This window comes from Coloeus monedula (genome assembly GCF_965178545.1).
Source record: "Coloeus monedula genome assembly, chromosome: 1".
Lineage (NCBI taxonomy): Eukaryota > Metazoa > Chordata > Aves > Passeriformes > Corvidae > Coloeus > Coloeus monedula.
Genome location: NC_138781.1, coordinates 59,408,320 through 59,420,300, shown reverse-complemented (window position 1 = coordinate 59,420,300; position 11,981 = coordinate 59,408,320). Strand labels below are relative to the sequence as shown.

The 11,981-nt window shown below is 36.8% G+C and overlaps 1 protein-coding gene across 5 annotated transcripts in view; it reads right to left on the bottom strand.

The window, feature by feature from the left end:
• Positions 1 to 664: 664 nt before the first annotated feature.
• The window catches only part of ICE1 (interactor of little elongation complex ELL subunit 1), a 45,156-nt gene continuing 33,839 nt past the window's right edge, over positions 665 to 11,981 (bottom strand). For 4 of the 5 annotated variants that reach the window (XM_082289930.1, XM_082289934.1, XM_082289931.1 and 1 more), the window contains 6 exons: positions 11,777 to 11,945; positions 7,832 to 7,992; positions 5,001 to 5,191; positions 3,674 to 3,780; positions 2,637 to 2,735; positions 665 to 1,697 (listed from right to left, as the gene is read on the bottom strand). In XM_082289930.1, the coding sequence (XP_082146056.1) occupies positions 1,516 to 1,697; positions 2,637 to 2,735; positions 3,674 to 3,780; positions 5,001 to 5,191; positions 7,832 to 7,992; positions 11,777 to 11,945 (909 nt within the window). In that variant the 3' untranslated portion in view covers positions 665 to 1,515. The remainder of the gene's footprint in view (positions 1,698 to 2,636; positions 2,736 to 3,673; positions 3,781 to 5,000; positions 5,192 to 7,831; positions 7,993 to 11,776; positions 11,946 to 11,981) is intronic. The other variant, XM_082289933.1, reaches the window with a different exon arrangement.

The window sequence follows — 11,981 nt, the reverse complement described above, 5'->3', positions numbered from 1 at the left end:
CTATTTCCCATTTCCTTTAGTTTCCAGATTTATGATCAATACCTTTATTGTCAACCTGTGCTCTCTTTTGTCCTTCTTCCACTTAAGATATTTTGTGCTCATTTTAGTGCAAGAAAGGTAAATGAAGGCTACACATAAAATCCCCAAAGCCTTCACAACCCAGTGTCCCAGAAATCATACAGCCTCAACCTGAGGCAAATTAATTTATATGAGTCCCTACTGGAAGCCTTCATGATAGACATCTGTAGCAGTGTCTGCTGTGCACAGGTATCACCAAGACTACTAGACTATCTTTCATTGACTGAGTTGTCTGTGGTAAACTCAGTGAAGTCAATTCAATGTCCAGAGTGCTAGCAGCTATAGCTGCAACTGAAATCAATGGCCACTTTGCTCTACACAGTTTCATCTCAGAGGAAAGAAACTCTCAGAGGGCTAGGAGATTGCACTGGTAGTCATACTTGGAAGAGGCACAAAAATCACGATGCATATCAGCACCACAAAACTGTCAGAATCTAGGTCCCATTACAATAAGAATCTGCATTAGCAAAGCTCACCCCTTCATATGGGCACAACCACAGAGTGAAAATAGAAATTTTCAATAGTTTTTAAAAACTACCTCCCAAGCCCCCAAAGTATACCAGAAACTTTTGGAGAGATGTCCAGAACCGCAGTGTTATGGGCAATTCATTCGTGAAATTACCTCAACAGGTAATTTCCTGCTGCTCCCCAAAATGGTATTTATATAAGCTAGAAACACAGTTAATTCTGTGTTATTTAAAAAGATCAATAAGAACGCAATGGTGTTTGTCTCTTTTATTATGAAAGATACAAAACCACAGTCTAGTGAAGCTATCATTAGAAACATGAACTTTTTTTCAACCAACTCTCTATTTAAATGTACAAAATTCCCCAAGTGGAACAATATCAAATGTGAGACACATCAAAATATACCATATATACAAGTTCAGAGATTTAGTATCTCTGTTACTCCATACATGATGGCTACACAAAAAGTCAATTCCTACCTGTTTTCCACAAATATTTTAAATTAAGTTTATGAGACACCCCAAGCAAAATAAAGCAGAATCTGGGGAATGTTCTGCTATCTGAATGGTTACTTAATAAAAATAGTACAAAATAATAGAGCCAGGTTTTCAAGTCAGGCTGAATATTCTGTCAAATAGTCCATACTCCAAACTGATATAGGTAAAAGAATGAAAACTATTACTGATTTTTATTGTCATCACACCAGAAATATTCAGGAGTTGAAGATGTACTCATTTTTGGATCGCTAATCAGCTACTAGGAAAAGCAAGTATTTTTATTTTTTAAAAACTCTTCCTTCAAACAGAAAAGCCAAATAAAATACTAGAGCTTGCTCTGCATGATCAGACATTCTGATTAAAAACATGAAACACAAGAAGACACACCACTTTGTATGGTTTTTAACTGGAACCAACTACTCCTTAATCAGTTAGGCACTTCTTCCTCTAGGGAAGTCCACTTCCTTACATTTTAGTTTGGCTCCATTTCACACAGAGAAGTGATTTCAGCTATGCTATTTGTGACAGCAGAAGGAATGTTGTTAAGAACTTTTGCTCTCCAAGCATGGATGGCCTCAACAATACCTTCTGGATTGCTTGAACCCAAGTCACATAGTGAATATACGGCTGCGAGCTGCACACCCCAGGGAACACCTGCAAAAAGTTAACACAAATCAGCTTAAAGAAACTTTGATATGCAAGAATGTTTTTGGGAATCTTGAATCTATAGAAACTATTATTCAAGAACTGAAAATAAAACACATCAACAGTTGTGATGCCTACCACCATAATGGAGCAAGATGACAACCTGCACACAAATTCCGTAACATCTCATTTTATACTAGCACTTTCCAATTTTCTCAATTCAGCAACTTTCCAGTATTCAAAGTGTACACAAGAGTTGAGAATCTAGTGACTTTAGTTAAGAGTAATCAGACTTAAGAAAACAGTCAGGTTTACACCGTGTCTGAAACAAACACAGACATACACTGTACACCATACACCACCAAGTTGGAAAAACTTGAGATTGCAAGGAAGAGAAGTTATACAGGTGGTTCAAAGCTCCCTAACATTAACAAATGCTTCACTGCAGAATGTACTTAACATCCAGAGTAACTTAGCAATGTGAATCTCTGCTGCCCTAACTGCCTTGTTTTGTCTCATCAATAGCTTGAACTGTCTTTCTCCCAATACAAAAATTTTGTTAGTAGTAAGCTTCAGCATAAATTGCTCAGGTAAAAAATTAGCTATTACTGCTCAAGTTATGATCACCCTTTAAGTGATCTTAACTTGATCACCTTTTAAGTTATCTCTAATGCAACTGATAGGGTCTTACATGAAACAGTCCAATTCCAAGGTCTTTCCAAGATGAAAGCATCTCAGAATTGTTCTCTGTCTCAAACAGAAGGTTAATACTGTTAATAGCTCATTAACTTTGTAAGAGAAAGGGACTCAAACTGAAAACTGTTTGACCTGTTATGCACTAACATGAACTGCAAAACTGTTTTGCCATGTATGCCTTAATTTATGTTCTGGCATTGCAAAAGTTCACACTGTGGATGTTACACTCAAGTTTCTCTAAAAAAACATTACCTTCCTCTTTTGCATGCTGCACAAACAGTCCAATTACTGAACTAATATTCTTCACTGCAGCAAGATAGCCTTCCTTCAAACCTATTTGTCCTAATCGACCTGAAAGAAAAAAAGAGTTACTACATATCTGACTATTTATACAGTCAACTTCCTAGTTTTGTACTTCCCAATTGCCTGTTGAAGTACCTACAGATAATGCAAATTTTAACTACAAAAAGTAATTCTTGTTACCAACTTGTTACCAACCAAGACTTGTTGTCTTGGGAACAACAGTTGTCCTATTCCTTGTGTAACTAAAGACCCCAAGTCATTTTTCATCAGATTGATTCAACCTCCCATAGGCTTACAATTTTTAAGTGTAAAACTCAGAAAGAATGCAATAAACAGTATCATATAGCCTACATACTGAAAATATTTATTGAAACTCAAATTATATCTGTTTACATCAAATGCCACCTAGATCCCAAATAAATTAATCTAACTTAAATTTATTATGGTATTAAGTTGCATATAAAACCTTATACACTTTTCTGGAGACCATATGGCATGAACCTGTGTCATGGGAGGCTTGGGTTAGCTATTAGGAAAAGATTCTTCACCCAGAGGGTGGTTAGGCACTGGAACAGGCTCCTCAGGGAACTGGTCACAGCACCAATCCTGTCTGAGTTCAAGATTTGTTCAATTTGCACAATGCTTAGGCACATGGTGTGATTCCTGGGGCTGGCCTGTGCAGGGTAGGAGTTAGACTTCAATGATCCTAATGGGTCCCTTCCAACTCAGGATTATGAATCTGTATGTAGCTACAGATTATTTCGTTTTAAATACATAAAACATGTTGGTATTTGTTACCATGAATCAATATAGTATCTCTCAAAACTTAAGTACCTGCTTTCCACAGGCTGATAAACACAAGATATCTGCATAAAGATCCAATAAAATGTAAAAATACTTCAACTCACTTTCGAGACAGGCCTGACACTTTCATAAGGACATACTTATACAAAGCAGAAGTTCAATCAAGAATTTAGATTACTTACCAATTAGCCTAAGTGTCAATGCTATAACACTATCACTAATGGATTGAGCATTTTCATGCCCCTTTCTCTTCCTTATCCAGTTATCCATAGAAGGCCAAAGCACTTTGCTGTGAAAGAAAAATGAATTTGAAAATCTTATACTGCCTGAAGGGATGGTTATAATATTCATACAAAAATGAAGGCAAATTACTCTTTTGTTTGTTACTAACTTTAGGTAGACTGACTTCACAGATATATATGAAATCGTGTTACTTTCAAATGTCATGCTGATATGTTCTGTAAGTTTCTCGTATGACTGAAAATTCAGTTTGTATGTTACAAGTAGGACCTGATACTTGTTTTTAAACCTAAAAGGACCCAAAGTAAGACTTTTTCAATCCTTAAAATTATGCTAATAGACCTAGTTACCTACTACCAGCACAACTCACAGACAATCACCTTGATATGGCTTTAATTAAAACTACATACATTTAACTGAAGCTAATTTGTATTAATTTTAAAAGTATTTCACCAAAAATAACTTCTTTACTATCTGAAAGTATGAAACTTGTATACAACACGATGATGATAAATATCACTGACAATGATGATAATAAGCATCACTTATTATGTCACAAACAAACAAATGTCTACTAAGTCATGTAGCCTCTATATAGAAAATCACAGCTGTCAGATCAGTGTAGGTGTCAGAATGAAGTCTTTCAAACTAGGTTAAGTATGGCAGCAGTCCATATACTGGACCATAGGTTCAAAGAAAATTCAAAACATTGAATCTAAGTATTATAATTATTTTAGAATTAAAATCAGACTGAAATCAAGATAATACACTAATGAGTATGGATATATTTCACTTTCAGCACTGAAGCAGTGTTATTTTCATATCAGAAGTTCCACCCTCATTTTCTACTGATGGGGGGAGGGCAATTCAACAAGTTAGTTCAGAAGCAGACAATCACTTTGCTTCACTGACAGACAATTCATCTCAAAATCTTATATAGCTATTTTGAAAGCAATTCTTTACTAGAACAGTTCTAACAGGGTTCATTTCTTGGGACAATATCATTAAGTAATACATTTTCTCATTGATCACTCCTTCTATCTTAAAATAAGGCACACAAACAAAGTAGTCTTGGTCTCATCAGGTTGAAACATCCTCATTTCTAAGTATCTATGCAATATTTTGTTATGTTAAAAGCTAAGTCATAATGAATTTGGGAAACAAAAAACCATCAAACATCAAACACCATCAAACACCAAAACACCATCAAAACAAACCAAAAAAAAAACCACAAAAGAAAACATTTCAAAGAAGTGATTGCCACAATACCTTATAACATTATCATGTGTCCAATCCCACTTCAGGTGAGAGCAGAGTAGATCAACAGCAAATATATACTGCCAAGCATCTTCACTGAGATCTTCTCCATACTGCTCACTCAGGTGAAATTCTACTTTTGTACATGACTGCATTTCTAAAAGCAGGTTTGAGACCATAATACCAGCATCTAAAGATGAACTCTGAAATTTTAGAAGGTAATTATCTTAATGCATGAAAAGTTACCAGCCCAGAACCAAACTCTCTACAAATATTTGATACTGACTGTGCACAGCATCTTACACCATAAATCCAACTTTTGGGTTGAATTAACGCAAACAAATAGAGTACAAAACCAAAACCTTCAAGTACTAGGTATTTTTCCTAATGCCTTTACTAAAAGGAGAGTTTGGAAGAAAAATACCCAAACAAGAAAAACCACAGACTTTATACCCACTCTCTTATCTCCTTCTACAATTTGGGGATTTTTGTTTCTGTCAATGCAGCATTAAGGTAAGAAGAATGTTTTTCCAGTGCAAGAAGATTAGACTAATATTGTTCACTTTCTAAATAATTTTAAAATTTGTTACTCTTTGTTCTTCATTAGGGGTGAATTTGCAAGCAAATATTTCAATAGTTGAGGTAAATAAACGTGCCATGTGAAATCATTCTGATAATTAAATAGCTAGGGGAAGAAAGGAAATTTAAATACAAACATTCTTTGATTTTCTGACGTATTAAGAAAAAAAGTCTAGGCTTATCACATAAACAGAATGAGTGTTTGGCAGATCTTCTCAGTACAAAATCTCATCTTAATTGGCAAGTTCTGCCATGGTGCACGTCACTAAAATGGCACACCTTGACCAAGAAATAAATGCCCATTCCATGTGAGTTTTACTTTCATAAGTAGAATAATCTTCTCATAAAATTATATGTATAACAGACTGTTAATCACAATCTACTTGAAACTTTTACCTGTATTTCTACACAAGAAAAACAGAGCTTACAGACAGAATGATGTCATCTTTTATAATCAATATAGAAAATTCTGAGGTCCTGCTCCCCAGTTGCAGCAGATCTCGTATTTCAGAGATCCATAAATAAAGTAGGTAGTGTGAGCACAAAGAATTAATATTTCCAGGAACATTTACTAGGACATTCTTATGTGCATCTCTATTGGCATGATATTAAAAGCTGTAACCTAATAGAATGGAGAATACAAATTCTTCGCTAAGCAGGGACTGCAGTACAGAGTAACTCTGAATACCAGAGCTTAATGCTATATCACAACTGTGATTTAATAGTAAAAAAGCCAGACACAAATCCATGCCAAATTAATTCACTCCTGCACTAAAGCAGGAGGTTTAGGCGGCTGTAATTTCAGTGATCCCATGTTAAATTCAGGGCTGGCTTCAGAGGTTAAAGAAAAAAAAATTATCATACAACACCTAAAGGCTATGATGACAGCAGTAAGACTAACTGCATTCCTCAAGGCAGCTGTGGAGCAGCATGTTAGGATAGGGAATAGGTGAGCTATTGTCATGGCTTAGGAATGGTATTCTCCAAATTAGTGCTCCAACTGAAACCAAGCTGCTTGCTTACTCCCTCCTCGCCCTTCCTCTTCTCTGTGGCAGGATGAAGAGGAGAATTGGAGGCACAAAATTTAAAGATCACAGGTTGAGATAAGAACAATTTACTGGAAACAGCAATGAGATAAGAAAACAAACAGTAATAGCAGCAAATACTAATGATGGAGGGTACAAAAGAGAGACTAAAAATTCACACAGAAACAACAATAACCCAACCTCTCCCTCCACCACACTACGCTGACTCAGTCACCTTGGAAGAGACTTCCCCACATCCCTGGCAATGATGTGAGGTGGTACAGAATGAACCTCTGGGGCCTAGCCATGCCCCCTTTTGGCTGCTGCAAAAATTAACCCTGTCCTGGCCAGAACCAGACAGCTATGAATCAATGATTTTGTTCACTTGATATTTACGAAACTATTTTATTTCCAGGAAGAAAGCCTGGCATTAATATGGAGTTTTCAAAAATATGGGGCCCTAGCCTTTAAACAAACACACAAGCCTGTTACACAAACTCCTCCAGAAGCAAAACACCTCTGGCTTTCCATTTGCATGATACAAAATTGCTCCCAATGATTTCAATTTTTCCTCCTTGCAACATTCTTTTCAGGATGGTAATAGATACCTGCTGAAAACTGATAGAAATTAAATTATTTGCCCAACAGCTCAAAGACTTGAAGTCAGCTCTCACAGATTATCCTTCTTCTAGTATCACTGGTTTTGTACTGATCACACCAACTGCTTATGAAATTAACTTCAGGTTTTTTGTGATAAACAAGTATTTACAGTCTACCTTACAAAAAGATCGTAACTAAAAAGAGACAGGCTCATCTTGAAATTAGCTGTAGTGATGTATTACCTGTTACACAGAGAACTACAAAAGATAAAACCAATACATATTTTAAAAAGCAACAGTACAAAGCAAAACAAAAAAAACATCTCAAAGAGCAGTTCCACAGATGGCAAGAATTCCCTAGTCCAACCACACTGTAGTTGAAAGTTTAAAAACAACCTTTACTTTTAATGTTCAGTAGATGGATTAGTATTTAACAGGGAAAACAAGGAAAGTATTGTATTCTAGTAGAGTCTGGACAACTAGGGGAAAAAGTCCTGAAGCGGCATTAGTTGCGCAATTGTACAGCCTCCATGGGATATTCACACCCTTCATCAGAAAAGTAAGTTGCTTGATTTGATTCAGCCAGCAAAGTGACAAATGCAGACAAAAGCTGATTACCAACAATGAAATCAGACATTACCTGTTCCCAATTGAAATAAGCACTTAAACAGGCCAGCATCTCATTGCTTGCACTCTGCCTGACAACTAATTGCATAGCTTTGTTAATTGCACCTCGGAAGACAAATATGTCAGACCATACATTTGTGATAAATAAAATCAATTTTTCTGAGTCTGGAAAGTCTGAGGAAAAAAAGAAATAACAAAGTAAATTTTTAACATTTTAAAACAACAAAAATATATATTCAGGCATTAAAAGCTAGTACCGCCAGCAAGGTAACTAGGAAAAAAGGCATAGAAGTCACATCACAACTGCAGCGTAAGGAAAGGGAGTCATACTAGCACATCTCAATCCTGAGACTAAAAAAGAAGAAAAGATCCAAGAAAAAAAACAAAGAAACACCAGAAAAACCCCAACAAACCTTAAGTCACCTCCTCCCATCATAATTTCACTCTCTCTACTGTCATCTTTCTTACTGCACTTTAGTTCAGTAATGGTCTAATGGAGTGTTGGGGTTTTAATTTAGTCCTAGTTTTTTTTCCTGTTGAAGGAATTTTTTCCCATATGTATGTTGCTAGGGGACAAATGGCTGTACTTAAGGAAGACAAAAGAGCTACCCACTGGGAATGGGGTGGGCCGGGCCTGGGTACTCCTTTGTTTCACCTGGGTGTGGGGTCAGTTCGCCCTCAGCCTTTGGAGAGAAAAGCTGCTGGTTCTTTTCGGCGTTCTTTCTTTTTTTCTGCGGAGAAAGATCCCAGGATCCCCGGCCCACCTTCCCTGCCCCGCTGGAGGCCGGGCTGTGGCTGCCCTGCCCCGCCACTGATTCGAGCCTTTGCTGCGTTGTAGCCATGCTCACCCTGCCTGCCTAGACCTCCGAGGGATTCCCCGCTTGGATACATCACATCTGCCACCCGGGATTTGTGCTCATCCCTGCCACTCCAGCCTGCCGTTCCAGCCTGCTGCTCCCAAAGGTCCAGCCGGACACTGGGGCCAGCTGTCCAGGGGTTTGTGAAACCTTTGCTCCATCCCTCCCGGGATCCCAGGGCACCAGTGCCGCAGGCTCCCCAAGCTCGCTCCGGAGCACCACCTGCAGCCGCGGGGGAACCATCGCACCGGCCCTGCTCACCAGGAACTGCTAGCACCCCTGCTGGCTGTGAGCGGAACTGCACCCGAGGGGAGAAAAAGGGCCCGACAGCCGAGAAGGCTGGGACTGGGTTTGTGATTGTTTGCTGTTACTGCCATAGTTATTGTTGTTTGTTTGACTGGTTATATATATAATAGTAAAGAACTGTTATTCCTATTTCCCACATCTTTGCCTAAAAGCCCTTGATTTCAAAATTATAATAACTCGGAGGGAAAGGGGTTACATCTGCCATTCCAAGGCAGGCTTCTGCCTTCCTTAGCAGACACCTATCTTTCAAACCAAGACATGGAGAATGGTCTTAGAGCATTGAAACTGGATTCTTTTAGGATTAAATTAAACTAGAGGATGGACTCCAACAACCTACCTAATACATTCCAGTCACAAATAAGCACTCTCTTCACTGGACCAAACTAGAATTAGTCCAAAGAAAAACATAATCTACAGTACTTGCTAATACCTTGAAACCATACACCTGTGATATATATATATATATAAATATATACATATATATATATATAAAAGCCTGCAAAGAACTTTCCCACAATTCAGATCTAATATTGCTCAGCAGTTTTCCCAGACTTTGTCAGAGAAATTATGTATTATGCAAGTTGTAAGTGAGCATATGTGAATGATGCATGCTAATATTTGTACTTCCATAGATGTAAAAATCTGTTCTATTCCCATATAATTGAAGAATCCTCATTCATTAAAGTAATTCAGAGCAAGCGTCTGACAACTATCAGTTAGAGAGGACAGTTCCAGGCCAAAAGACCCTTCTGAATACCAAAGCTGAGAGCTTCAAGGCAAAATACTAAGATAAAACATGGAGCATGTAGACCATAAGCAATAACAAATACATTGGAATAAGTAAAAAAGTAGGTATTACTTTCATGGATGAAATGCTATACTGGAATACATATGCCTGGAACACTATACAAAAAACAATGAAATCTGAAAAGCTAAATGTACCTTCCCTCTTCACTTCAGCGTAACTTCTACATTTTTTGAAAGACCTTAAGAACTAGAAAGCATTTCAAAATACATCAAATCAAGAAGCTTCAATGAGCACAAAGAATTTAGACTTCAATGAAGTGTCTTGGGTGAACCTTCTACTCTGAAGCTGCTCATCATGTAAAGAATTTACTTTTTCCTATTAAAACATTTTTCTATCAGGACTGTTGGTGAACTAGAATTATCGACAACTGGAATTGCCTGCCCAGGAATTTGAAACACTTATAAAATTCACTCAGTAATGAGTAAGAGTTCAAGGGGCATCAAAAAAAGAAAAGTATAAAAAAGAAAAAAGGGAGGGAACAAAGGAGAGGTAAAAGGAAAAATAACCAAAAAGGTAACATATTATTTATAGCACTTAAGGCAGAATACCTGAAAGGAGAACAGAACAAAAATGATGGACAAGGCGTCAAGACAATAGATGATGGTAAGCCTAATAGTGAATTTGGTAATTGTGTAGCTTGTGTTGCCATAATTCTGATGGGAATATGTGAAACTACATGAAAGAGAAAACCCTAAAATAAATGCATAGTAATCAAATAAAATCAAACGAATTTTAAAAAGCCTAAACAGCACTTACGATGTGTTTACAGGTGTTCCCACTCAAAAAATAACTATAAAACCACAGAACAATGACAACAGAAATTTATGCAATTCAATGTATAGAAGAGAATATCATCCAATAAAAGTCTGCATTTAGCTATTAAAGTTTGGATCTTACACAGAAAAAGAAAGAAAAACAGGGGGAATGTTTAATATTTGCAAGAACCCACAAAAAGAAAAAGCAGTAAGATACTGCAAAACAAAAGGTCTAATTGTTATTTTAGACTAAGAAAAGATATCTGACAAGTAATAGTTTCTAACATGGTGCAGTATTAAAACTATTAACATGAAAGAAGTGAAAGTACAGTTATAATGGACTGAAGGATAGAAAAACAGAGAGGAAAACAGGAATTCCAAAAAGAACTCAACAAAAAAATACCCTCAAAAATGGTAATTAAGAACAAAAAAAAATCACAAACCTTTTTAAGATTGAAAAAAAAACCCCAACAGGAATATTATATGAAAGATGCTAAGCAAGTGAAACAATCTCAAGCTGTAGCACTTTGCTTGTCAGTGCTCTCGAATTTTATTTTATTTTAATGTGAAACACAGATACCAGTATACTGTTTTCAAAATTAGTGAAGTCCTTCCAAAACGAGGATTCTTAATTTAGCAATAGTATGTATGTGTTACCTTTGACCAAAAGGGAGAGGGGTAAAGGAAGGGAACCAAAACGGAAAAAACCTCCCAACCAAGTGAGAATTTGGATAACGGGAAGTAAAAAGACTTTAAGGAGGACATATTATAAAAATACCCTGGTTTTGACCAAGGTATTGTCCAGCTCCAGATACTTTTTTAAATACCTGGTTTTAAATCACATGTACTTTATGAATCAGTACCTACTCAATTAAAATAAGAAAATACTAATAGTCAAAAAAGACAAAATTCCCAGAAATCACATTATCATTTTGGACATGGTGGGGCAAAAATGAAATCACAGAGTATCCTAAATGAAATATTTCTTTGGAAAAATAAGTGGACTACTAAGAGCCCAGGTCACCACAAAACTACAGCACAGATGTGGAGGAACTGTGGGAAGGGGAATTTCTTCTATAACAGTCTATACTTTTGCATTACAGAAAAGTGTTCTAAGGAAAACAACCCTTTAACAGGATTTCTGTTTGTTTTTACAAACATAATAATTCTGGCACGCTACAGTAAAGACACACAGCATATTTAAGATATAAGACCACTGAGCCACACTGTACCTTCTTTAAGTAGGCTATAGCAGAAAAGGCGGGCTCTTTCCAAATCTCCCAACTGTCGGCAAATTCCTGCATAGACTCTACACAGAGCCTGACTGAAATTGTAATTCGTGGCATTCTTCTGAGCCTTCAGCTTACTGAGAATAACATGCAGCAAGGACTCTGCTAAATGCTATCAGACACAAAATATATTGTTAGACCATTATAT